Source organism: Myotis yumanensis, unplaced genomic scaffold (genome assembly GCF_028538775.1).
Source record: "Myotis yumanensis isolate MYYU_CA2020_CCGP unplaced genomic scaffold, mMyoYum1.0.hap1 SCAF_18, whole genome shotgun sequence".
Taxonomy (NCBI): Eukaryota; Metazoa; Chordata; class Mammalia; order Chiroptera; family Vespertilionidae; genus Myotis; species Myotis yumanensis.
In genome coordinates, this window is record NW_027223769.1 from 41,000,331 (window position 1) to 41,023,509 (window position 23,179).

At 64.8% G+C, this 23,179-nt stretch overlaps 2 protein-coding genes across 3 annotated transcripts; one reads left to right on the top strand and one right to left on the bottom strand.

Moving 5' to 3' along the window:
• Positions 1-7,425: 7,425 nt before the first annotated feature.
• Positions 7,426-15,933, top strand: DPEP1 (dipeptidase 1). 2 transcript variants are annotated; one of them, XM_070397722.1, is made up of 11 exons: positions 7,426-7,532; positions 10,287-10,461; positions 13,393-13,525; positions 13,728-13,860; positions 14,000-14,150; positions 14,269-14,341; positions 14,639-14,815; positions 14,920-15,004; positions 15,081-15,156; positions 15,377-15,512; positions 15,585-15,933. In XM_070397722.1, exons 2-11 carry the CDS (start codon positions 10,358-10,360, stop codon positions 15,750-15,752), a joined length of 1,236 nt encoding a protein of 411 aa, XP_070253823.1. In that variant the 5' UTR covers positions 7,426-7,532; positions 10,287-10,357; the 3' UTR covers positions 15,753-15,933. The 2 variants fall into 2 exon arrangements, with proteins under 2 accessions (XP_070253823.1, XP_070253824.1); XM_070397723.1 differs by lacking the exon at positions 7,426-7,532 and adding an exon at positions 10,057-10,139.
• A 1,152-nt stretch (positions 15,934-17,085) lies between these two features.
• CHMP1A (charged multivesicular body protein 1A) lies at positions 17,086-22,322 on the bottom strand (the record flags this gene model as incomplete). The annotated part of the gene is given in 7 exon segments (XM_070398191.1): positions 17,086-18,484; positions 18,994-19,181; positions 19,555-19,683; positions 20,073-20,183; positions 20,185-20,220; positions 21,291-21,368; positions 21,994-22,322. Coding segments are annotated over 7 exon segments (893 nt in total), but the record flags the coding sequence as incomplete, so codon positions are not given.
• Positions 22,323-23,179: the final 857 nt, after the last annotated feature.

The following is a 23,179-nucleotide window of genomic DNA, read 5'->3' on the forward strand; positions in this document are numbered from 1 at the left end:
GTGAGGGGGCAGCCAGGACCCCCAGTGCATGCTGGGTTAGCCTGGCCAGCCCGTTTGGAGAGCTGCTGGCAGACCTGGTCCAGACCCAGGAGTGCCTGACGCCTGCCCAACACCCGCACACGAGCGCACGCAGGCGGTGGGTGCCACTGGGGCCACGGGCAGGGAGCCCTGTTCTCTCTCTGTTTTCCCTCCTCCCTGGTCCCGGGGTTGTTTTCGGTTTTGTTTCTAAAATATTTTTATTGATTTCAGAGAAGGGAGAGGGAGAGGGAGAGAGAAACATCGAGGATGAGAGAGAATCATTACCTGCCTCCTGCACGCCCCCCACTGGGAATGGAGCCCACAGCCTGGGCCCGGCCCTACTTCCTGGTTCCTGGGTTGAGGCTCCGCCCTGAGCCACGCGGCCGGGCCCAGGTTGCTGTTTCAATGGGCTCCTGAGGACTTGCTTCCTGGTTGCGTTTCCCCGTCCTGGTTGGAGCCTCACGCTTCGGTGCCGTGCACATTTCAGAGCGGGACACCGATCCCCACGCCAACTGCCACCTGACCCACATGGGGGCCTTCGGACACTGAGCCTGATCCCCTTCCCGTGTGCGTCAGGGACCTGAGCTGCCGTGTGGTTATTCCTGGGTCTGTTCTGCAGGGATCTGTATCTGTTCACCTCGGTGCTATTGCTCTGCTCACCGCCTGCTCGCACCTGTCCCCTCCCCTGAGCACCAGGGCCCTCACCCCAGAAAGGCGGCCTTGACCCCGTCCGGCCATCCGGCCGTGTCCTGCACAGCTGCTGCCTAGCAGTTCCCTCCAATCCCTCGCGTGGTGCCCGGCTCTCCACTGACCCCTAGGGGTGGGCTCTGCTCTTACTGGCCACTCTGCACAGGAGCTGGGCAGCGGGAGCCCCCAGGGGCCTGCACAGCCTCGCCCAGGGCCTCAGGCTGGTCCCAGGGGCCTGCCCCGGCTGGTCCTCTGACCCCCTGGGCTTCGGGAAGCTCAATGCCACCTGTTCCCGCAGTGGCTCAGGGGAAGCCGGGTCTTTCCCCGAAGGCCCCATGCCCACAAGGACCCCAGGGGTGACCCAATGCCCTGTCCTGCGCGCACACACCCCCCACCATCAACGGCAACCTTCCTACCGACCGGCACTGCCAGGAAGTGACACGCTCGCTGAGCCGTCTTCAGACGCCTCAGACAGGCTCCCTGGGGTCCTGCCTGCACCCAAACCCTCGGCGTCTGAACTGAGAGGATCGGCCTGGCGGGGGGGCGGCGGGGGTGGGGGGGGCTGAGCAGCCTGACCCTCAAACGGCTGCTTGCGAAGCGAACGGGGAACCGAAAACCAAACACAGTCTCTAGAGTGAGGAACGCCGTGTGCAGCTACGAAAACACTGCAGCCCTTCGTGCCCGGAGCCGGTCCCTCCTCTGTCCGTGTGACCTCCCCCTCCGGGCTCAGGACACCCCTCGCCTGCACCCCCGTCGGACAGGGTTGGGGTGTGGCCTGGATCAGTGCTTCCCGGGTACCCATCCTTTTCTATCTGGAAGGAACGCTTGTTGCCTCTCACGTTGGCTTTTATTTTGGGGTTCACACCACGTGCACATGACAGTCCAGGGCGTTTGTGGGTGAGCAGGCACATGGGGCCTGGCTTGGGGGGGGGTGGGGGGCTGTCGGTGGGAGCAGGGGAGGGCGTTGGCAGCCGTGAAAAGGCCCCGACAGGAGGGCTTTTGTTGCCAAGGAGACTGTCCACATGTCCTACAGGCACCCCTCGTGTGCAGGTGACCTGGAGGGAGCTGGTCCGTGCGCTCATGCTGGCGGCCCCCGGGCAGGGGGCAGAGTGGGGGTCCCCGGAGGAGTGGGGGGACCTGCAGCCTGGCCCGGGGCCCACGGTGAACGTTACACAGGCTCTTCGCTGGACCAGAGTGAGGGCACACCCTGTGCTGTCCCCATCTGACCCAGCCAGGCCCCTGCGCCCTCTTCTCTTCTCCAAAGGCCTGGAGTTCAGCCTGTAGAGACCTGAGCAAACACTCCCCTGGTTCCTAACAGCTCAAGCCGCCTCCCTGGGATGGCCCAGCCCCCTGAAGTCTGCACTGCCCGGGGCTTGGCTGCTGTCCCAGCCACACCTGAGGGCAGGCCGTCCCTGGGGAGGGCGGGGGCCTGGCTGGGACAAGTTAGCACCCCCAGATGGGCTTCACGGGGACCCAGGTCCCCTTTATGTGTGTGTGTGTGTGTGTGTGTGAACTTCAGAGAGGGAGAGAGAGAGAGAAACATCAATGATGCCCCCACTAGGGCATGTGCCCTGACCAGAATCAAACCCTGACCTCATGTTCATAGCTGGATGCTCAACCACTGAGCCACACCGGCCGGGCCCACACCCCCTTTCTAATGCAATAACTTTAAATTTTTTTATTGAATTTCCTGGAGAATACATTCAGGACTTCCTCACATCCCACCCCCAGGGGAAGGGGGAGACCTGCTTGGGCGTCCGTAGGGAGGACACCCCTTGGTGGGGGAGGTCCCGGCCGACACGCGCCTGCACGGGCACCTCCACGGGCACAGGAGATGCCCATCTGTCCTCAGGCGGCAGCGACCGGCGTGTGGAGAGACGGAGAGCGGGCGGTCAGTCACGTCCTCCCGCCCTCCAGGCCCCGCACACCCGCGGGCGCCGCCCCGAACACCTGCTCCAGGGTCGCTCACGCTGGGCACAGGGTGGACCGCCAGGCAGGCTCTGGAGGGGCGCGAGTGGCTGCAGGGGAACCGTTTGTTCGATTGTCTTCCTTTTGTCCCCAGGATCTGCTGTCAGAGTTGACCTTTTACCTCTGATCCTTCCTGCAGGATCTGAGGACGAGGGCTGGGGCGCCTGCGGCCTCCCTCCTCCTTCGAAGGGACAGGCTGTGAGCGGCTGAGTGGCCCAGGCCGTCCCCATCGGGGCCTCCAGGGTATTTCTAGGCCCAGGAGGGACTCGCCCAAGTGGAGCACTCGCTGGTTCCTGGCAGAGGCAGGCCCAGCCCAGCTCCCCATGCAGGGCTCTGGGCTCTGGGCTCCGGGCTCCAGGTTCTGGGCTCTGGACTCTGGGCTCTGGGCTCTGGGCTCCAGGTTCTGGGCTCTGGGCTCCGGGCTCCGGGCTCTGGGATCTGGGCTCCGGGCTCCAGGTTCTGGGCTCTGGGCTCCGGGCTCTGGGCTCTGGGCTCTGGGTTCTGGGTTCTGGGCTCCGGGCTCCGGGCTCCGGGCTCCGGGCTCTGGGATCTGGGCTCTGGGCTCTGGGCTCTGAGATCCTGGCTCCAGGCTCCGCCTGTCTGCTGTTCCTCACAGCAGGAGGCTCGTCAAGAATGCGGCTGTGTCCCCTGCATTTCCTGCCCAGAGCCTCCAGGGAGTCCCCACAAACAGGGCAGACGAGGGAGGGCGGAGGCGGCCACCTGCTAGCCAAGCCCGTCTCAAAGACAAACACACTCGCTGAGTTCAAGTGCGGACAGATTTTAATCAGTAATAACTAACGCAGGCGGTGAGGAACCAGCCGGCAGGGAACTCGGCGGTTTGCTGGGAGGGGACAGGGACCAGGGGAACGTGAGCGGCCAAAGGGCCAGGAGGGAGGGAGGGAGAAAGTGACAGGAAGGGGGAGGGGCCCTCCAAAACGCATTCGCTGGCAAAACGCAGGTAAATGGGGTGTGAAGAGAACTCCCAGCTGCTGGTCAAGGTCCGGATCCCTGATGCCCGGAGCCCAAGGCAGCTCTGATGCCCGGAGCCCAAGGCAGCTCTGGCCGCCAGCGCGCGCTCCCTCTTCTAGTCGGTCCACAGGAGAGCACCTCAACAGGAGCCCTGGACGACGTATACTGCTGGGCACTGGCCGGTGGCTCAGTGGTTACAGCCTCGGCCCGTGCACCCAAGGGTCTCAGGTTCGATTCCGGTCAAGGGCACATACTTGGTTTGCAGTTTCAGTCCCCAGCCCTGGTCAGGAGTGTGCGGGAGGCAACCAATCGATGTGTCTCTCTCACATGGATGTCCCCGTCCCCCCCCCCCCCCCCCTCCATGCTCTCTGAAAATGGAAAAGTATATCCTCGGGTGAGGATTAACTAAAAAAATAAAAATTTATGCCCAGCCAGCCTGGCTCAGTGGTTGAGCATTGACCCATGAACCAGGAGGTCAGGGTTCAATTCCCGTCAGGGCACACGCCTGGGTTTCAGGCTCGATCCCCAGTGTGAGGCGTGCAGGAGGCAGCCGATCCATGATTCTCTCTCATCATGGATGGTTCCATCTCTCTCTCCCTCTTCCTTCCTCCCTGAAATCAGTAAAATTATATTTTAAAATAAATAAATAAAAAGGTATGATTTGGGTCTAGTTTCTTAAGAGGCCAGAGAAGAAAAGAGTGACAGTTCTCCTGTTTGGGATATTCTCTGACCTCAGGGCTCAGCCGAGCATTTAATGGCCAGAGGGGACCCTTCTTCCCCCCGGGGGGGGGGGGTGCAGGGTGGTGTCTGCCCTCCTCCCCACCCTCCTCCCCTCCTCACCCCTCCTTCCCACACTCAGAGAACCAGGGTTTCTACAGGAGGAAGTGGCATTGTCCCCTTCCTGGGGACAGGCCTGAGAGAGGCACAGGTGGCTGGGGCGGGGCCAGGGCAGCCGGGAGGCCCCGGTGACGGGCCCTGACTGGGGACAAGCTTGCATCGCCCGCTGAGGCCACTGTGAGTGGGCTGGGGGGCAGTGGGCCGGGCGGGGGGGCGCTGCTGCCCAGGGAGGTGCTGCCCGGAGGGGAGGTGGCCAAGCACGGTGCCTGCCCCGGAGCCCAGGTCAGCAGGCACAGCTGGAGACTGGCAGCTGGAGCAGCTGGAACAGCTGGATTCTAGGAGGTGAGAGCTGCTGCCAGCTCCCGTTTGCAGAGGGGGAACCAAGGCTCGGGCGGGGCTTCCGGGTCAGGACCGGGAACTCAGGCTGGATGAGGGGCTGTAAAGGCCTTATCAGGAGAGCAATCTGCTGATGCAGCCGGAGAACCTGGGGCTCTAACTGCCGGGGCGAGGACGCGGCCCCACCTCGGGGCGCCTCCACCAGGGCCCCCGAATCACCCACGCGGCCCCCAGGAGCAGGGAGCCCGCAGCCCGGGCAGAACACTCAGAATTACCCACAGGTGTCCCTCGCTCTCCAACGCACCGAGTCCCACAGCAAACCGCAGACTCCCTGGGACTCGTCCAGTAGCCAATAGGCAGCCAGGGGCCCGGGCCCACCAGGGGGTGAGCGGGCCCCACGGGCAGAGTGTGGGGCGGCTCCTCCGCCCTCGGACGGTGAGCCTGGTCTGGGGACAGCAGGCCGTGGGCAAGCCAAGGGTCTGAGATGGAGCCTCCAGGAGGCAAACACAAAACAGGGAGCAGCCCTCACAGCTGAGAGGTGAGCCTGCAGCCAGGACGCGGTCCCCTTGTCCCCTCAGAGCCGGTCCCCTTCTCAGGCCCCGGCCGTCACACGGGGGGCTCCCTCCCGCCTTCCCCGTGGGCCGGGCGCTGGCTCTGAACAGGAACATTCGGGGACAGTTTGGGGGACCCGGAGCCCCTCAGCCCCAGACGGTGAAGCCACCGCTGTGCACTGCGAGGGGGTGAGTCCTTGACCTCTGACTCCCCCCTCGGGCATCTGGCCTGTGCCCTCACCCCCCATAATCCAGTGTTGGCTCCCCAACCCCAGGGCCACACCCGGGGAAGCAGGAAGCGTGAGGTGCTGCCGGAGGCAGTTGGACAAGCACCGTGTCTGCATCCCACACTTCCTTCTGTCCCTGGTCCCGGCTGGACTCCTAACCCCAAGGTGGGGTGGGGAGAAGGGGCGGGAGCCGGCCGAGCAGCGGTGAATGGCGGCCTCAGAGGACCCGGAATCCGTGGGGAATCCCACAGCTGTGCGGGGGATGGGGTGGCCTGCCTGAGTCCTGGGCTTTTTCTGTTTTGTTTTGTTTATATTTTTATAGATTTCAGAGAGAGGGAGGGAGAGGGGGAGAGAGACAGAAACATCATTGGTGAGAGAGAATCATGGACCGGCTGCCTCCTGCACGCCCCCCACTGGGGATGGAGCCCACAACCCAGGCCTGTGCCCTGACCGGGAACCGAACCCCGATCTCCTGGTTCACAGGTCGGCGTTCAACCCGTGTTTAAGGTGATGACATTACAAGTAGAATCTGTCCCCGAGAAGGTCAGACCCAGGCCCCCTGTCCGTCCCTAAATGGGGGCTTCACCAGAGGAGCCCGGTGAGGTCAGGGGGGCAGGAGGGCAGGAGGGCAGCCGGAATGTGGAGTCGGTTGCCCCACAGTCCAGGCCCCGGTCTGGGGCGCCCCGAGCACACGCAGCCCTGGCCGGGCTCCCCAGGAGCAGGTCCCCCAGCCCCTCTGCTGGGCCGTCACCCTCAGATCCCGCCCACGGCCAGCCCTGCCCAGGGCGAGGGTCAGAGAGGGTCGGGCGCCATGCGGGGGCCACACAGCCGCCAGCCTCTACTTGGATGCCCCTCCCTCAGAGCCCCTTCTCCTCCAGACTCCCCTCAGCTCCGAGGTGAGGGAACCCCCAACCGCCCCCTGGATCATCGCTGTGTCTCCTTCCTCCCAAGTCTGGCATCTGAACCCCTCGCGGCAGCAGCCCGACTGGGGACGGTCCCCCATTTAGAGACAGTGGCTGGCAGAGGGGGAGCAGAGGGGGGGGAGACAGTGGCTGCCGGGGCCTGGGTGGGGACCGGACAGCCCACCAGGGTGTGTCCCCACGACGACCTCAGAATCCCGAAACCACGCGGTGACGCGCCCCCCCACCCCCCCGCCCCGGGCTGGGCCGGGCCCACGGACCTGCCCTTGATTTCGAAAGTCCCGGGGGTTCTGCCAGAGGAATTCCGGCCGACCGTGGCGGCTTTGGCTCCTCGGTGGCTGGGAATATGGGGAGATCACCCCCACCCCTCACATCATGGAAACCAGAGCCCCCGGCCCCCGGGCCGGCCAGGCAGACAGGGTCCTGAATCTGGGGCCGGTCCCCGGGGAGTGAGGGCCGCAGCAGGCCTCAGGGCCCTGAGGGAAGGGGCCTGGGTGGAACCCCTGAGTCCTTCGCTGACCCGTCAGGGACCCTGTGGGCTGAGCAGCAGGGGCCCAGGGACCCAGGGACCCTCCGGAGCCCCGGCACCGAGCCTCCTCCTCCCAGCTCTCCAATCAGCACACCCCGTGCTGAGATCGCCCCCACATCACTGCCCTGGGGACCTCGATTCCTGTCTCCAACACCGTCCCTGCGGTCCTGCCTGTCCCGGGCCCCGGGCCCAGCCTGCGGGTCGGAGGGAGCCTGAGCTCAGAGGGCCGGGCCCACAGAGCCTCCCTTGCGTCTGAGAAACTAGAACCAGCTGACATGTGGGAGGCATTAGCCCCTGTCCTGCCTGTGGGGTTGCGAAGGCCCCGGGGGAGTGTTCCCTCTGAGAGGTGGCTTTTCTGTGCAAGGGAAGCTGGCAGCAGCTCGGGGGAGGGGTGAAACTTGAGAAAAAGAGCAATAAACCCCCACGTTCACTCAGGACTGGGGAGCAGAGCGGCCGTGAGGCAGGTTCCAGCGGCCCCTTCCTGCTGCCGGTGAGTCGGGGCTCCCGACGGGGCCGGGGCCGCGGCTCCGTGATCCCCCCACCTCAGAGCCACCTGGGGGAGGGTGCGCAAGTGGGCATCCGTTAGTGGGCACCTGCTGTATACCCAGTGAAGCCTCTGAGCTTGAACTGGGGGGGGCTGGCAGGTGAGTGCATCAGGGGCCGGGGAGGGGGGCCCGCAGGCTGGGTTCTGGGCTTCTCCGGAGATGGATGGAGGGCGGCTGGAGCAGGGGTCACCGGTGCCAGGTCAAGGGGTAAGAGGGTGGCTTCTGGGGTGGGGGAGGCAACGAGATACGGCTGGAGCCACCTCCTCTCGGGGTGTCCCTAACGGAGGACCCGCCACTGTGCCGGGTTACAGGGCAGCCAGGCTGTGCGGCCACCGGGGAGAGTGGTCAGGGCCGGACCACCAGGAGGACGTGGGTAAGCCACCAGCCCCTGAGCTGCACATTCATGGGGGTCTGGGCCTCAGCTGGGAAAGCGGGAGGCAGGCTGGGGCCACCTGAAGGCTCAGGTCTGGCTGGGGCCACGTGGGGGCTGCTGGCAAGACCGGCTAAGCCAGCCCTGGCCTGTTCGGCTCAGGGGGTAGAGCGTCGGCCTGCGGAACAAAGGGTCCCGGGTTCGATACCGCAGTTGCAGGCTCCTCCCCAGCCGGGGCCCTGGTAGGGGCGCCCGCAGGAGGCAACCCATCGACGTGTCTCTCTCACAGGGATGCTTCTCTCTGTCTCTCCCTCTCTCTCCCACTCCCGCCAAAAATCAATGGAAAAATACCCTCGGGTGAGGATTAAAAACAAACAAGCGAACAAGAAACTAGCTAAGCCAGGTTCCCAGGGGGGCGTCCAGGAGGCAGACCCAGGCGGTGGACAGCTGTCCCTCGGGCCACCGCCTCCCGAGAGGAGGTCGAAGCTGCACCATCAGGCGAGCCCGTGGGGCCAGGCCCGCTCCCCCCGGAGCCTCACCTCCAGGTGGCAGGTGACCGCGGGGCAGGAATCAGACTCGGAAGCAGAAGCTCGGGAGTCCAGCTCTGGCACCGGCCCCTCGAAGGCGGGCGGCTCGCCCATTTGCACGGAGCTTGAGCGGGCAGCGTGCACAGCTCCCCCCGAGGCTGCGGCCGCGTTCCTGACCCTGACGCCCGCCGAGTGGGGAGGGGAGTGACTGCCGAGACCGCCCGCTGCGCGAGGAGAGGCGGCAAAGGAAACCGCAGGTCACAACAAACAAACAAACGAGGAGAGAGCCCAGCCCGCAGAGGACAAACCCTCTGAAGCCCAGTGCCGTTCCCATCACCAGCGGAGCCGCGGGAACACACCACAGCCACCGCAGCGCACGCAAAACCGCTCTCGGGCGTTGACTACAGAATCCCCAGAAGGAGCTAGTAAGTGAACGAGCCGGGAACAGAACAAACGCAGAAGAGAAGCTAAAACAGGAGAGAAAACACGGAGCCAACTCGGGAGGGCGGGTCTCCGAGCGAGAGGCAGCGAGGACCGGGACGCCATGCTTCTCTGGAGAAAGGCCGGGCCTCGGGCTGGGAAGCGAATGCTGCCGGCGGCATGGACACAGCCCGGAGCTCAGGCCTGTCTGGGAGGAGCGCAGCCCCAAGGGTGAGCAAAGTGGAACTTGGACGGCCCTGGGCTCCGCGCCCACCCCTCCCCGTGCACAGAAGCGGAGCTTTCGGGCTCTTGGGGACGTCTGCGCCCAGACGTGTGTCTGAGACCTGCAAGGCCCGACCTCACAGACCCCGCTGCCCACGCGGCCGTGGCCAGGGGAGGGTTGGGGCACCAGCTCCAACAGAAGAAGCACAAGAACAGAAAGGGAGGAAGTCTCCAGGTCTGAAATCACCCGGAAACTGCAAGTTAAAGCACAGAGCTCCGAACACAAAGGCGACCGACAACTCCAGAGTGAACAGAAAACCTACAGCCGGGTGTGTGGCTCAGGGGTTGAGCGTCGACCTAGGAACCAAGAGATCGCAGTTCAATTCCCAGTCAGAGCACAGGCCTGAGTTGTGGGCTTGATCCCCAGTGGGGGGCGTGCAGGAGGTAGCCGATCCATGGTTCTCTTTCATCACTGATGTGTGTGTGTGTGTGTGTCTCTCTCTCTCTCTCTCTCTCTCTCCCCCTCTCCCTTCCTCTCTGAAATCAATAAAAAAAATATACTTTAAAAAAATACTACTCGTCATGATGACTGAGGTTTCTGGTGCCCCCAGCTGTGCCTCAGGCCAGTGCCTCGCTCTGTCCCCCTGAGCTTCAGAGCAGGGCGGGCTGAGCCAAAGCCACGTCTGTGGTTCGAGAACAGGCCGCCATCCTGGGCCCCGGGCTTTGGGTGCCGCTTCCGGAGGAACCACTGACAGTCTGGGTTTCCGGCTCACGCCCCGAAGTCCAGCCCACGTGCCTGGAGCCTGTGAGGCCAGCAGCTGCAGGCCAGGAGTTGGGGTGCAGACCCTGGCACTGGTGGGTGTGGTGGGAGCAAAGTTCAAGTGCCTTTTCGCTCTTGTTTGTAGACCTGCGACGGGCTCCCCATCCAGGAGCAGGAGGCAATAGCAGCGCAGCCCTGAGCCGACCGCCTCTGAGCTGCGTCCTTCCGTCTGGATCCCGGCCCCTCCCCAGGGGTCAGCAGCCTCTTACTACCCCTCAGCCTGGTCCAGACAGCAACGCCCAGCCACCTACCCACCCTGGCCAGGAATGTGCTGATTGCTGATAACGCGGCCCCTCCTGGCAACCACTGCCTGACCAAAGGCCTCTGCACTGTCTTCCAGCCTCAGCTCGTCCCCGGCACACGGCAGCCAGGCCGGAGCAGCTGCGGGACCAGGGCCCTGGGGACTGCGCCATGTGGACCTGCTGGTGGCTCTGGCCCCTGGTGGCCGTCTGCACCGCTGACCAGTTTCTGGATCAGGCAAAGAGAATTATGCAGAACACACCTGTCATTGACGGGTAAGTGGCCTCCGTGGGCTGGGGCTGGGAGCTGGGAGCCGGGAGCCGGGCCATGGGCCCCGGACGTGAGGCAGGACTGTCCTCCCTCTGCCTGGACTCCGTGTCTCCAGCTGTAACATGGGCCCTGCCCTTTGCTGGCCTTGGTTCTCTGTGGGGGCCTCACGGGGCCCCCAAAGGCCTCCACAGATGGGGGCCCACAGGGAATGGAGCAGGAGGCACGTGATGAGGTCCCTGGGGCACCTGGGGGCCAGGTCCCAGCGCAGAGTGGGTGCTGGGCTGAGGGACATGCGGGCCTGGCCGGGTCGTGCTCACTCAAGCCACCTGGCCTCGGCTTCCTCCCCTGACGCTGGAGGTGAGGGTGGGGTCCACCACAGGCCCCGGAAGCTGTGGCCCTCCTCCCTGAGACCCTTCCTCATGCCCCTTCCTTTTCCTGTGTCCACCTGGGGTGACCCCAGCAGGGGTGGGGTCAGCTTGACCTCACTCGATGCTCAGAGGACCCCCCTAGTTCAAGCCCCCAACCAAATCCCGGCGGTGCCCACGCCTGCACCCCAGACCCTGGTGCCACCTGTCACTCTCTCTGAGGTCACAGCCAGCTGGGCAGCACCCATGCATCTGCCCCCTCCACCTCCCAGGGCATCGGCATTGCCCCCCTCCGTCCTCACTCCCCCCGCTGCCCCCTCTCCCCTCCCCCCGCCCAGTGCTGGGCACCTCGTGAGCCGGACTCCCCGCTTCCTCCAGGCAAAGTCTGTCAGCACCACGGCCAGAGGGATCTAGTCCCGCTCAACCCCGTCCCCACCTGAGGCTGCAGCTGATCCCAGTGCCCCACAAGGCTCACACGGTCCTGGCTCATCCTGCACCCGCACCCCCTCAGCCCCCCAGGGCTAGTGGCAGGCCTTCCCTGACCTGGGGGTGCACTCAACCATTGAGCCACCCCAGCCAGGCTGCAATCGCTATTATTGATTTTGATTCCGTCAGCCTAGTCCTAGCCCCCCCAGAATGAGGGAACAACTCCTCCGGCTCCTGCTGCGGGCATCTTCCACCCGCCCCTGCTTCACCCCCCCCCCCCCGCCCCTGCCAGACTGCGGGCCTCCAGGGCAGGGAGCATGTGTGTGCCGGCACCTTGCACAGGCCCCTCGGAGGCAGAGAGGAGAGCAGGGGACTCGAAGCTCAGGAAGGAGATGGAGGGAGGGGGGGGGCAGGCTGAGTGGGCACCTGGCACCCCTCCTCCTCTGGGGCCCCCACAGCTCACTGTCTTCTCTGCACCCCCGCCCTGGTTTTCTCTGCTTACCTTGCAGAGTTTCTTGTTCAACAAACACCGAGGTTTCTGCCAAGTAGTAACGCCTGCACATTAATGAGCAGCCAGCACAAGCGGGGTGGGGGGTGGGGCTCTGCTCGCACTGCCAGGCCCCCAGGGTGCCCGTGAGTGCACGGGACCCAGTCCCTGCTTTCAGCGGGGCGGGGGTGAGGGGGGGAGGGTTCGAACGCTGCAGCCTGGCTGGGGTGGCTCAATGGTTGAGTGTCGACCAATGAACCAGGAGGTCAGGGTTCAATTCTTGGTCAGGGCATGTGCCCGGGTTGTGGGCTGGATCCCCAGTAGGGGGTGTGCAGGAGGCAGCCAATCCATGATTCTCTCTCCTCATTGATGCTTCTATCTCTCCCTCTCCCTTCCTCTCTGTAATCAACAAAAATATATTTTTTAAAAAAAATAGTGGATTGCAGGTCAGAGACCCAAATAAGTAGCTTCAACATTAGAGGAATCCAGAGGGAGTTCTGAGGGTGTGGTGCCATAAAGTGGCTGCAGCAGCTCCGGCCATCACATCTGCCTGCCGTCCTGCAGTAATGAAAGGGAAAGGGGAAAACCACGCCGTCTGTCACAGTCAGCTCTGGGGAGCTGTCACAGGGCAGAGTGAGTGACAGGGCCACCCCAGCTACCAGGGAGGGGGGAGTTTCTATTTCAATGGCCATGCGCCCGCGTGCCCATGTCACCAGGAAAAGGGGGAGAGTGGCCACCAGCAGTGCCTCCAGCAACAGCGGCCCGAGGGTGTGTGTTCGGCACTCGGGAGCCTCACCTTCCCTCGAGTGGCCTTGCTGCCGCTGAGGACCGTGCCCAGAGCACTAAGCTAAGGAGGCAGCTGCCTCCCCCACGTGGGGTTCCAGCGAAGGGTGGAGAGGCTGAGGGGCAGAGGGTCCCCAGGAAAGGAGCGCTGTCCCCTCCAGAGGCCTGCCCCAGGGACAGCGCCCAGAGCCGGACGCCCCCACCCCTGCAGGGAGGGAGTGACCTTGTCCACTCTCCACCACTCGGGCAGCCAAGGTGTCTGAGCCCCAGTCTCGTCCTTGTCGTGGCCATCACATCTCACCCTCACAGAACCCCTTGCCCCTCCCCAGAGAGCGGGGGGGGGGGGGGGGCTGCCAGGGTCTGAGGTGGAGCTTGCAGAGGAAGGGGTGGCATGTGGGGGGGGCCCCAGGACAAAACCCCCTCCAGGCCCAGACTGTCCTCCCAGCTCCTTGTTACCAGATTAGGATCCAGTGGGCTCCTGCCTAGATGTCCCATGTGTATACAGGCACATGTGTGGGTGTGTGTGTGTGAGCATGCACGTGTGTGAGTGTGTGTGCACGCACTTGCTCACAGTGACTGGTGCGTCTGTCTGGGCCTGACACTGTGTTCTAATCAGCTCCCAGGGGCCTGTGTGGCTTGCACAGGAGCATGGGACGCCTCGGATGGAAGGCCTATCCACTTAGGGCTCTCAGCGCAGGTTACCTGGCTCAGGTGTGCTCTGGGCACGAGTAATCTGCGTCCCCTGGGGCCAGCCTTGGCCTGAGCGTGTGAGAAGCAGGAATGAGAGAGGGGACAGAGGCCAGGGAGGAAGCTTGGAGCCCCAGGGCCCAGTGGCCACCGGGACCTGCCTCCTATCCCTCCTCCTGCCCCTCCAGGCACAATGACCTGCCGTGGCAGCTGCTGCGCAGGTTCAACAATGAGCTTCGGCAGAAGAACGCCAACCTGACCAGCCTGACGGGCACACACACCAACATCCCCAAGCTGAAGGCTGGTTTTGTGGGGGGCCAGGTACCGTCCGGCCAGCCCTGTGCTCACCCATCTTGGGGTCCACCCTCCTCCTCCCTTGGGTCCTGGCCAGTCTCCTTGGGGCCACAGACCTGGAGGGGACAGGCTGCGGGGACGGCTCCCAAGACCGGGGAGGGGGGACCAGACATTCACATGGGGGGGCGGCCTGGAGCCTCCGGTCCTAGCCCTGCCCCGTGGCCCCCAGTTCTGGTCTGCGTACACACCCTGCGACACCCAGAACAAAGACGCTGTGAAGAGGACGCTGGAGCAGATTGACGTCATCCACCGCATGTGCCAGATGTACCCCGAGACCTTCCAGTGTGTCACCACCAGCCAAGGTAGGTGCCGCCGGCCACCTCCCTGGCCCCACACCGCCCTCTAGTGAGCAGAGGCTGCTGGTGCGTATGCACCCCCTGGACGCCCAGGCACACCTGCCACCAGGTGCCCACAGCCCCGGCCGGGTGCCTCTGCTCACAGGCATCCGAGAGGCCTTCCGGGCGGGGAAGGTGGCCAGTCTGATCGGGGTGGAGGGTGGCCACTCCATCGACAGCAGCCTGGGCGTCCTGCGGGCACTCTACCTCCTGGGCATGCGGTACCTGACCCTCACGCACAGCTGCAACACGCCCTGGTGAGTGACACCAGGGAGGCCGGGCGGGGGGTGGGCTAGGGCCTAGGCTAGAGGGTGGCCGGGGCAAGCCCCCTGTGGGTGGGCGGGTGGGCGGGGACCACTGCGCTCCTCCCTCCAGGGCGGACAACTGGCTGGTGGACACCGGGGACCACGATGCCCAGCACAGCGGCCTATCGGACGACTTCGGGAAGGTGGGTGGCAGGGGCAAGCACCTCGGTTTCCCTCACTTGCAAAACGGAGCATCCTGGGCTGAGCATGTAGCTGGAACGCACTGGTCATCAGTGGCCCAACCCTCCAGCCAGGGAGTGTTGGACACCAGGCCAGCAGGGGGCCCTGCCCAAACGCCTCCCCCTGCCTGCACCTCTCAGGGGGCAGCGGTGAGCCCCAGAGGCCTGTGCCAATAAAGTGCACCCAGTGCAGCCCGCCTGGCCCATCGCCCCCCGACCGGGGTCCGGTGCTCCCGGCCCCTGAGCCCTGTGTCCCCCCAGAGCGTGGTGAGGGAGATGAACCGGCTGGGCGTCATCATCGACCTGGCCCACGTGTCTGTGGCCACCATGAAGGCCGCGCTCAACCAGTCCCAGGCCCCCGTCATCTTCAGCCACTCCTCCGCCTTCGCGTTGTGCAAGCACCGGCGAAACGTGCCGGACGACGTGCTCCAGCTGGTGGTGAGGGCGGGGGCTCTGCCCCGGGCGGTCCTGGGCCCCGGCGGTCCTCCCGGGCTCCAGTGCTGCCCCCACCCTGTGCCCACGGCTCCTCTCTCTCTGAGCAGAAGCAGACGGGCAGCCTGGTGATGGTGAACTTCTACAATGACTACGTCGCCTGCAAAAGGGAGGCCAACCTGTCTCAAGTGGCAGGTAGGTGGGTGCGAGCGGACGCATGGCTGGGGGCAGGGCGCCTCTCCCAGGACCCACACCGGCTGCCTCCCCCCAGACCACCTGGACCACATCAAGAAGGTGGCGGGAGCCGGAGCCGTGGGCTTTGGTGGGGACTTCGACGGTGTTACAAGGTGAGGATGGAGATTGTTCTGTGTGAGCTGGGGGTCGAGACCCCCAGGAACCTGTCAGGAGGGGCTGGAGGAGGGAAGTGTGTCCTGAGGGCCTTCCCAGCACCTCTCGCTCCGAAGGCCATCCCACGGCACCCCCCGTGCCTCAGGATGGGCAGGTGGCTGGGGCCCCAGGACCCCGACCCCTGGCTGCACAGCCTGGTCCTCTCGGCCTTCATCTCAGGCTCCCGGTGGGGCTTGAGGACGTGTCCAAGTACCCAAACCTGGTCGCCGAGCTGCTCAGGAGGCAGTGGACGGAGGCGGAGGTCAGGGGCGCCCTGGCTGACAACCTGCTGAGGGTCTTCGAGGCGGTGGAGCAGGTGAGGCTTGTTGGCGCGCCCGCCCTCCCCAGCCGGCGGCGGCAGCAGGCAGCCAACCCTGTCTGTCCCCAGGCCAGCGACCACGCCCGGGACCCCGAGGAGACGCCCATCGAGCAGAATTACCTGGACAGTTCCTGCAGGACGAGCTATGGCTACTCAGCGGCCCCCCGCCTCCACCTAAAGCCCGCGTCCCTGCTGGCCTCCCTCACCGCCCTCCTCCTCGGCCTGCGTCTCCTGTGACAGCCTGGGGACCAAGCCCCGGCACAGGGATGACTGCCCGTCGGGGCAGCCGACCCCAGGAACTGCTCCCGCGCACAAGGACTGGCCTGTCCTGCGTGGGCCCTGGGATCCCCGGGCCGTGCGCTGTGGGGGGCTCAGGCCAGGCCCACAGAGGCCCCTCAATAAAGGCACCGGCCCTTTGCGTCCTGAGGGTGTCATCCTGGAGGGCTCTCCCGCGTCCTGGGCACATCCTGGGAAAGGGCCCCTGGCTGGACGTCCAGGCACAGGAGGCCCGAGTGGTGGCAGGACAGGCCGGGAAGGGCTCGGGTCTGACAGGGGCTTCGCACGGACACCGCGAGGGTCTTTAAACACAGCCCAGGCTGCAGTGCCACCGCCCCCCGCCCCCCTGCACTTGGACACTCCCACCTATACACACACTTCCTCCTAATTATGCCTGCACACACCCACATGCATGTACACACACCTACACACACCCACACGCACTCACACACGTGCACGCACCCCCTTGGCTCAGCCTCCTGACAGATTGGAGGCGAGGCCAGCAGACCTCTCTGGGGTCACCTGCAGGGGCTCCTCCCAGTGAACTTGGTCCTGCTGCCTCCCCCCACCCCCACCACCCCGCCTCCCGGGCCTGGGCAGAGCGCACACATCCGTGGGTCGGGAGGGGAACAGCACCTCCCGCTGGACATTCGGTGCCTGTGTCTTGAGATGAATATTCTCGTCGGTAACAGACCCCGGTGGGGCCCCACCAGGTCAGAGCCTCTCCAGGCCCGAGAACGTGCCCTCGACAGGGCAGGCTTTGGCGACGGGCAGGAATTCCTCTGCTCAGGCGGCCCTGCCCAGCGTGGCCCCGCGGACCCTGGCAGCCACCTGGGCAGCCGTGCTATTCGCTCCCCAGCCCCTGGGAGGAGGCGTGAGCCCCCCAGGCTGTGGGAGCAGCTGGGGGTCTCGTGGGCACGGCCCTGCCTCATCCCCAGCTAGCACCTCCCCGGAGGATCCAAAGTGACCAGAAGGGACATGTGTGGGTATCTGCTCATCACTCCACTACGCCGGGGCTGTTTCTGGGGGGCTGTCAGGCGGTGGGAGGGGACCCTGGCGGCGTGAGAAAGGCTTTAATACTCGTCCTGAAATAGTCTCAACCACATTATGTTTAAAATTATTTCAAGGTAAAAACTCCAGATTCTGTCTGTCTGGGCCCGAGAATCTGATTCCCTGGGCCCCGCCTGCTGTCCTCCCAGGTCCCTCAGCCTCCTGCGTGGGGGGCCGGACGGCCACACTGAGGGGCCCACCTCCCCCCGCCCCCCCGCCCCAAAGCCACTGAAGCAAACCTGGAGCAATCTCAATCAACTTTTATTTACAGTAGCATTATGGGAAAAGGGCACATACGCCCACCGCCTCCCATGAGCCACGGCCTCCCCGCCCCCACCCGGGTCCCAGAAACCCACCTCTGAACCCCAGCACGCGGGCGCCCCGAAGGGCACGGCCAGGGAGGAAGGCGAGGTCGGTATCGCAGGAGAAAGGCCAGGTCTCACCCAGCCCACGCCCCTTCGGCTGCCCAACGCCGCCCACTGCACAGACACCACGGCTCCCACGCCCAGGAAGAAGCAAGCGCAGGAGTCAAGGTGAAGGTGTGAGGAGACTGGTCAGCCGGAGCCTCCGGGAAGGGCTGGTCAGCGGTCAGCTGTGCAGAGCCGGCCTGGCCGCACCCACCGCACAGCTCCACCAGCTGCACAGAGGAGGACGCAGACCCAACGCTGCCCCCTGCCGCCTGCTCCTTGTATTTTGGCAAAAAAGAAACCCCAAAACACACAAAAACAAACCAAACAGCTTCAGGAAAACAAAGTAAACTTCAGGACGTGAAGAACAGGAAGTGCAGCCGTCTCCTGGCCGTCCTAGCAGGTCATCGGAACGACCTGCTGCTCTGTCCTGGACACGCAGCCACAGCGGGGGCGGGGGAGGGGGGGCCCTCCCCACAAGGGCGGCTCTCTGGGCCGTCAGCCACTCTGGCTTCCAAGGTCAAGGGTGTGAGCACAGGCAGGAGGGGCCGTTGGAGGAGGCACTGCAGTTTAGTACCAGATGTGATTGTGTGGCTGACGGCTCCTCAGCCAGGCCCGGCACAGACGGGGCTCCAAGGGGTCACCCCGCACCCAGGCAGCAGGGGAGTGAGGACGTGCCCCAGAGTGGACACGCCTGGACTTGGGGCCAGCTTCCCCCAGGGGCTCAGCCAGCAGCAGAGGGCAGGACCAGGCTGGAGGAGACAGGACCCCACCCCTGGACGTTCTGCAAAGGCCACGGGGGACGTGTTTGCTGGGTGGCCCTCGAGGGGCCACATATCCTGGGGCCGTGCCTGCACCCATGTCTGTCTAGGGGTGGGGGAGGCCTGCCCGCTGCTGGGAGGGCTCCAGGTACTGCCTGGCAAGGGGACCCCGACCCCCACTGCTGTTGGTCAGCAGCACACCTGCTATCACAGGGCATCGCCACAGCCCGGGGCACAGAGGGAGCCCACAGACCCTCCAGCTGCTTGGCCCAAAGTCACAGAAACCACCCAGGAAAGTCAGAAGTTTGTGCAAACGCACCGCCGCCCAGCCTAGGAGGACAGGAGGGTTCCAGGCCCAGCAGGCGAGTGTGGAGAGCAGTGAGGGCTGACGCTGCAGGTCGGCACGAAGGCGAGAGGCAGGGCACGCGGGCCTGGAGGCTGCCTGCGCGGCTCCTAATTCCTCAGGGCGGCCAACCTGCAAAGCACAGCAGCGTTGCCAGGAGGGAAGGCGGCCTCGACACCCGCCCGCCCTCTCCGCACTCCTCTCCCCGAGTCCAGCGGCTCAGGGCTCTTCTAGCTGACACGCAGGAGGCTGTAAACAGCCATGTGCGACCCTTTGCACCGTGAGCTGTGGACGGGGAGCAACTCGCCTACGCAGTGCGGACGTGGACCGGGCAGGGAGAGCTCAGGGCTTGACGCAGAAGGGGTTTCACTTAAACTTGGGAACTTAGGAAGCTGGGCAGGAGCCACCTCCCTCGGTGCCTGCATCGTGCTGCGGGGCGGGGTGGGGGGCGGGGCGGGGCGGGGCGGGGTGGGGGTGGGGGTGGGGTGGGGGCGGGGGTGGGTTCTGAGCCGGGCATCTCCTCAGAAGGACCGGGGCCCCGCAGCCGAAGCCGCATGTCACACGCTGTCCTCCAGTCGCCGCCAGCCCACAGCCTGCCCGCTTGCCTCACAGGCGGCCGCAGAGTTCGAGCGATCACCCACCTGCGCGACAGCTGGTCCTCCTGGCTGCGCACGGAGCTCTCGCCCACGGCAGACGCGCCTTCGGGCAGCTGGCTGAGCTGGTCCAGCACCTCCAGGCCGTTCTCCTCCGCGATCTGCACGATGAGGCTGTCCACCTGCTCCTGCGGCGTGGTCAGCGTGGTGGCCGAGCTCATGGAGTCCTCCATCACCTGGGGGCCGGGCTCTGGGCAGTCAGGCCAAGCCGGGGAGCCCCCACCGCAGCCTCACAGGGGCCCCGGCCACACCACAGCCACCGTCTCGTTTCCTGCTCGCTCCCCACTCCCCCTCTCTCCAGCCTCTGGGTGTCAGGCAGGGAGTGTTTCTGGCCACCCCACCTGGAGACCGCGGGCCCCCCCTGCCCCAGGCCTCCTGTGCTCGCGCTGTGTGCTGTCGGGACCCTGACAAGGGTCAGGGACACGGAGGCGGCCCCACTGGGGCTCAGCACAGAGGACACCTGCCAACGCCAGGGAGGGAGCAACGCGGGGCAGCCACACGGGCCGCCCTCCCGACGCGCCGCCCGCCCGCCTGGAAGGGGCGACCTACCGAGGTGTGCACGTCCAGGTTCTGCACCTGCTGCTCGAACCTGTCCATCACCGCAGACACCTTCTGCAGGTCCATGCTGCTCAGCGCTCGGTCCAGGGCTTTGGTCACCTGCGCCATGTTCTTGGTCACCTGGCCCAGGAGGGAGTAAGGAGGCAACAGGACTGAGGAGGGGACATCCCACCAGGGACAGGCCCGAGCCCTCCTCCACCCAGGCCAGCGAGATCCAGCCCTGCCGAGCCGGCAGCCCCCGGGCCACACAGGCCCTCCTGCGGGCGCCCAGGAAACGCCGCCACCAGTGGACACGAGACCAGCGCGGCACGCGGGAAAGCCCGAGGACACCCGGCTCCAGGGCTGTGCTGTCCCTGGCAGACACTGGCTGTGCAGGGACTCCCCCGTCCACCCCGCAGACCCAAAGGGCCCTGGCATGACCCCGTCCAGCCCCAGCTGGTCCCCTGGACGTGGCCAGCAGGGGGAGCACCCACAGGTATGAGGCCTGGGCCAGACACTCACCCCCTCACCCCCTTCATGGTCACAGCTGTCTGCACCTTGGAGGCCACTGCGTCCACGCGAGACGCCATGCGCAGCCAGTTCACACCTTCATTCTTCTTGCGAATGGCATTCTCCGCGTAACACACGGGCACACTCCACGTTCTTCTGCTGCAGGGCCTGAAATTTGGGGCCATGCCCACCCTGCTCAGGGGTCTGGCCTGGCCTCTCCTGGGGTGTGGTTGCTGACGTGCCCCTTTCACAACCTTGGCAGGGCTGCGAGCTTCATGGAGATGCAGACACCCAGGCCCTCAGCGCAGCCCACAGTGGGTTTAGACGGGAAAGCCCTGGAAACATGGCCACCTGTCCCCCACCCCCTCCACTCCCGCGACTCACTCGGCCTCTTCAGCTCCCTCCCGAGCCTCTCACCCCCCCGCCCCCACACACACACCAGGGCTGAAGGCGAGGACGCAGCCACAGTGGGAAGGGGGCTCTCTGGCCCCCTCTCTGCCCTGGGAGCCAGTGTGGGCAAGACGTCCCCCAATCCAACACGCCCATTCAATAGCTGTCACAGAGGCCCCATCAGGGCAGCCAGACCCCCCTCGGCCTTTCCTTCTGTCCCTCCCTGGAGAGGCCCCGGGAGCCCTCCAGCCCTGCCCTCACCCCACAGAGGGGTTGCCTTCCCTCTGCCCAGGCTCTGGTGCCCGAGCTTCGCAGGGAAAAGCGGGCCTCAGTGCAGGGGTCAGGAGCGACCGCCAGAAGCCCCACTTCCTACACCATTTAGAAAAAACTCAAGTTCAGAACAGCGGGAATGAATAAAAGGCATGGACATCAAGGAAAAAGCATAGGCGATGCCTCATCTTTCTGCTCTGGATGCCTGGGGGTGGGGGGGCAGAAAAGGAGCCCCCCCCCTTTTCTGTGGCCTTAGCGGCGGCCCCTCCCCTTCCCTGCGGGGAAGCCACAGCCACGAAGAGATGCCAGGAGCCTAGCTGGTGTGGCTCAGGGGTTAAGCATCAACCTATGAACCAGGAGGTCACGGTTCGGATTCCCGGTTGGGGTACACGCCTGGGTTGCAGGCTCGATCCCCAATGTGGGGCGTATAGAAGGCAGCGATCCATGCTTCTCTCTCATCATTGAAGTTTCTATCTCTCTCCCTCTCCCTTCCTCTCTGAAATCAATAAAAATATATTTTTAAAAAAAGAAAGAACAAGAAAGAAGACCCAGGAGCAAGGACAGTGGCAGCGCCTCACCTTCTTCACCTTGGCCTGCTCCGCCTTCGAGTCCTTCTCCGCCTTCTTGGCCAGTTTCTCCAGCTGCTTCGCTGTGAACTGAGCAGAGGCGAGAGCCCTGGTCACACTGGCAAAGCCCTGCCCACCTAACAAGGTGCCTTCCACAGGTGTGCTTGTGAACAAGTGCCCGCAGCCGCCCACACCCCACCCTCCTGCCCATGGCAAAGCCCGGGGTGACGAGCAACACCAGCAGCTGGCGCACATCACGCTGGCCGGCCCCGTTGTTCAGTACTAACCAGGATGTTAAATGGGGGGTGCGGGCGGGGAGGGGCCCTGGAGGGGAAGAGCGGCAGAGCTTGCCCCGGATTCACCAGAAGTGCAAACGGCACCCAGACAGGAGGGACACTCAGATGCCCACACAGCCGCCTTCCATGGGATTGTAAAGGACTTGAGGTCACAGCTTTAAAAGCCCAGTGGAACATCAAGGGAGGAGCCTCATGCCCAAGTGTTTCTTCAAGGTAACACCTCTTTCACGGATGAGCCCAAGTGACCCTTGCCCTCAGCTGCTACCAGGCAACTCAGTAACCCCCTTGTCATCAGTCCCGGCTGAGCCTGGGCAGCGGTCACCAAGTGACAACCAGTCCGTGAGAGTGCGATTCACACCAACGTCCCGCTCACCAGCCAGCAGTGCGGGGGTTGGGGCCAAGGGCCCTTCGGTACGTACCTTCAGCTGGAACAGGGTATCTGCAAAGAGAGGAGACAGTTTGAGGATGTTAAGAAACGTGTACGAGCAATACTGCCAGCAAGCAGAGAGGGTCACTGGACCCTCCAGCACACAGAACTGGACCCAAGCACAGGAGGGGCCGGCACTGTCCGAGGGCTCGGGAAGACGGATGGGCCTGCAGCTCTGCTCCCGTCCGCGGTGGACACAGGGCCTGGGCGGCCCGCAGGGCCTCCTGAGCCTCAGGTCCCTCGCCGGCAACACCAGGATGGCGCCAGCTGACCCCAAGGGGTGAGTGTGCGGGCAGCGGAGGGTGCGGCCCCCCGTGAAAACTCAAGGTGGTGGCTGGTAATGAAAGCAACTTTGCAAAGGTCCCTTGGGATTCCTTCCGGGTTTAATAAGGCCGAGGACGTGACAGTGTATTTTTTTATAAGATGCTCTTTCCCTGAAAGCAAATGGATGGAAACAGCGGTGGGTGACGCTCCTCCATCGGAGAGCAGAGCCTTTCGAATCGCCCAGGGGGCCTCGCCATCCGCACCGAGGAGCCCAGGAGACCCGGGTGTTCTTGGCGAACCGCTTGGCAGCGGACTTGCTCCTGACGCAACCGAAGCCCAAAGGCCAGCGGACGCCAGTGCGTCTTAAAGCTACGACAGCGGTCCCACTGCTCTGTGGGGAGGAACCTCGGAGGTTCACCGCACTAGCTCGGCGTGAAGACGCCTCAAACCAGAGCGGGCGGACCTGTGGCTCTAGGAAGCGCAGGGAACCTGACCGGGCGCCCTGGGCTTAGAGCAGGAGAGCAGGGTGGCCGGTGCCCAGCGCTGCCCGCCCCCCCCCCCCCCATCCAGCTCATGCCAGACTCTGAGAGACCAGAACTTTGTGAAGGCGAAACCTCACCCCGAAGAAAGGGCTACGGGCATCACGCAGCTCCCGTGGGGAACCGCCTGGAGGAGGGAGTGTGTGTTGGGGGGGGGGGGGGCTCCCCCTTCTGAGGCCATTTGTACCCAATTCCTTCACACAGACGACATGGTTGCTGGCTCTCGCATGTCACAGAGGGGCCAGCCCTGAGCATCCAGCAGAGGTGGCAGCCCCTCCGTCGGCGTGTCCTCGGGGGGTGGGGGGGCCGCAGGCTGCCCCTCAATGTTCCCCACCTGCAGCGGGTCCCGCCCGGGGGCTGCTGGCCTGAGCTTTC

Coding starts and splice junctions, on each gene's coding strand:
- DPEP1 (XM_070397722.1), top strand. CDS start 10,358: ATGTGGACCTGCTGGTGGCTCTGGCCCCTGGTGGCCGTCTGCACCGCT. Junction 13,526..13,727: donor CTGGTTTTGTGGGGGGCCAG/GTACCGTCCGGC, acceptor CGTGGCCCCCAG/TTCTGGTCTGCGTACACACC. Junction 15,513..15,584: donor TCTTCGAGGCGGTGGAGCAG/GTGAGGCTTGTT, acceptor GTCTGTCCCCAG/GCCAGCGACCACGCCCGGGA.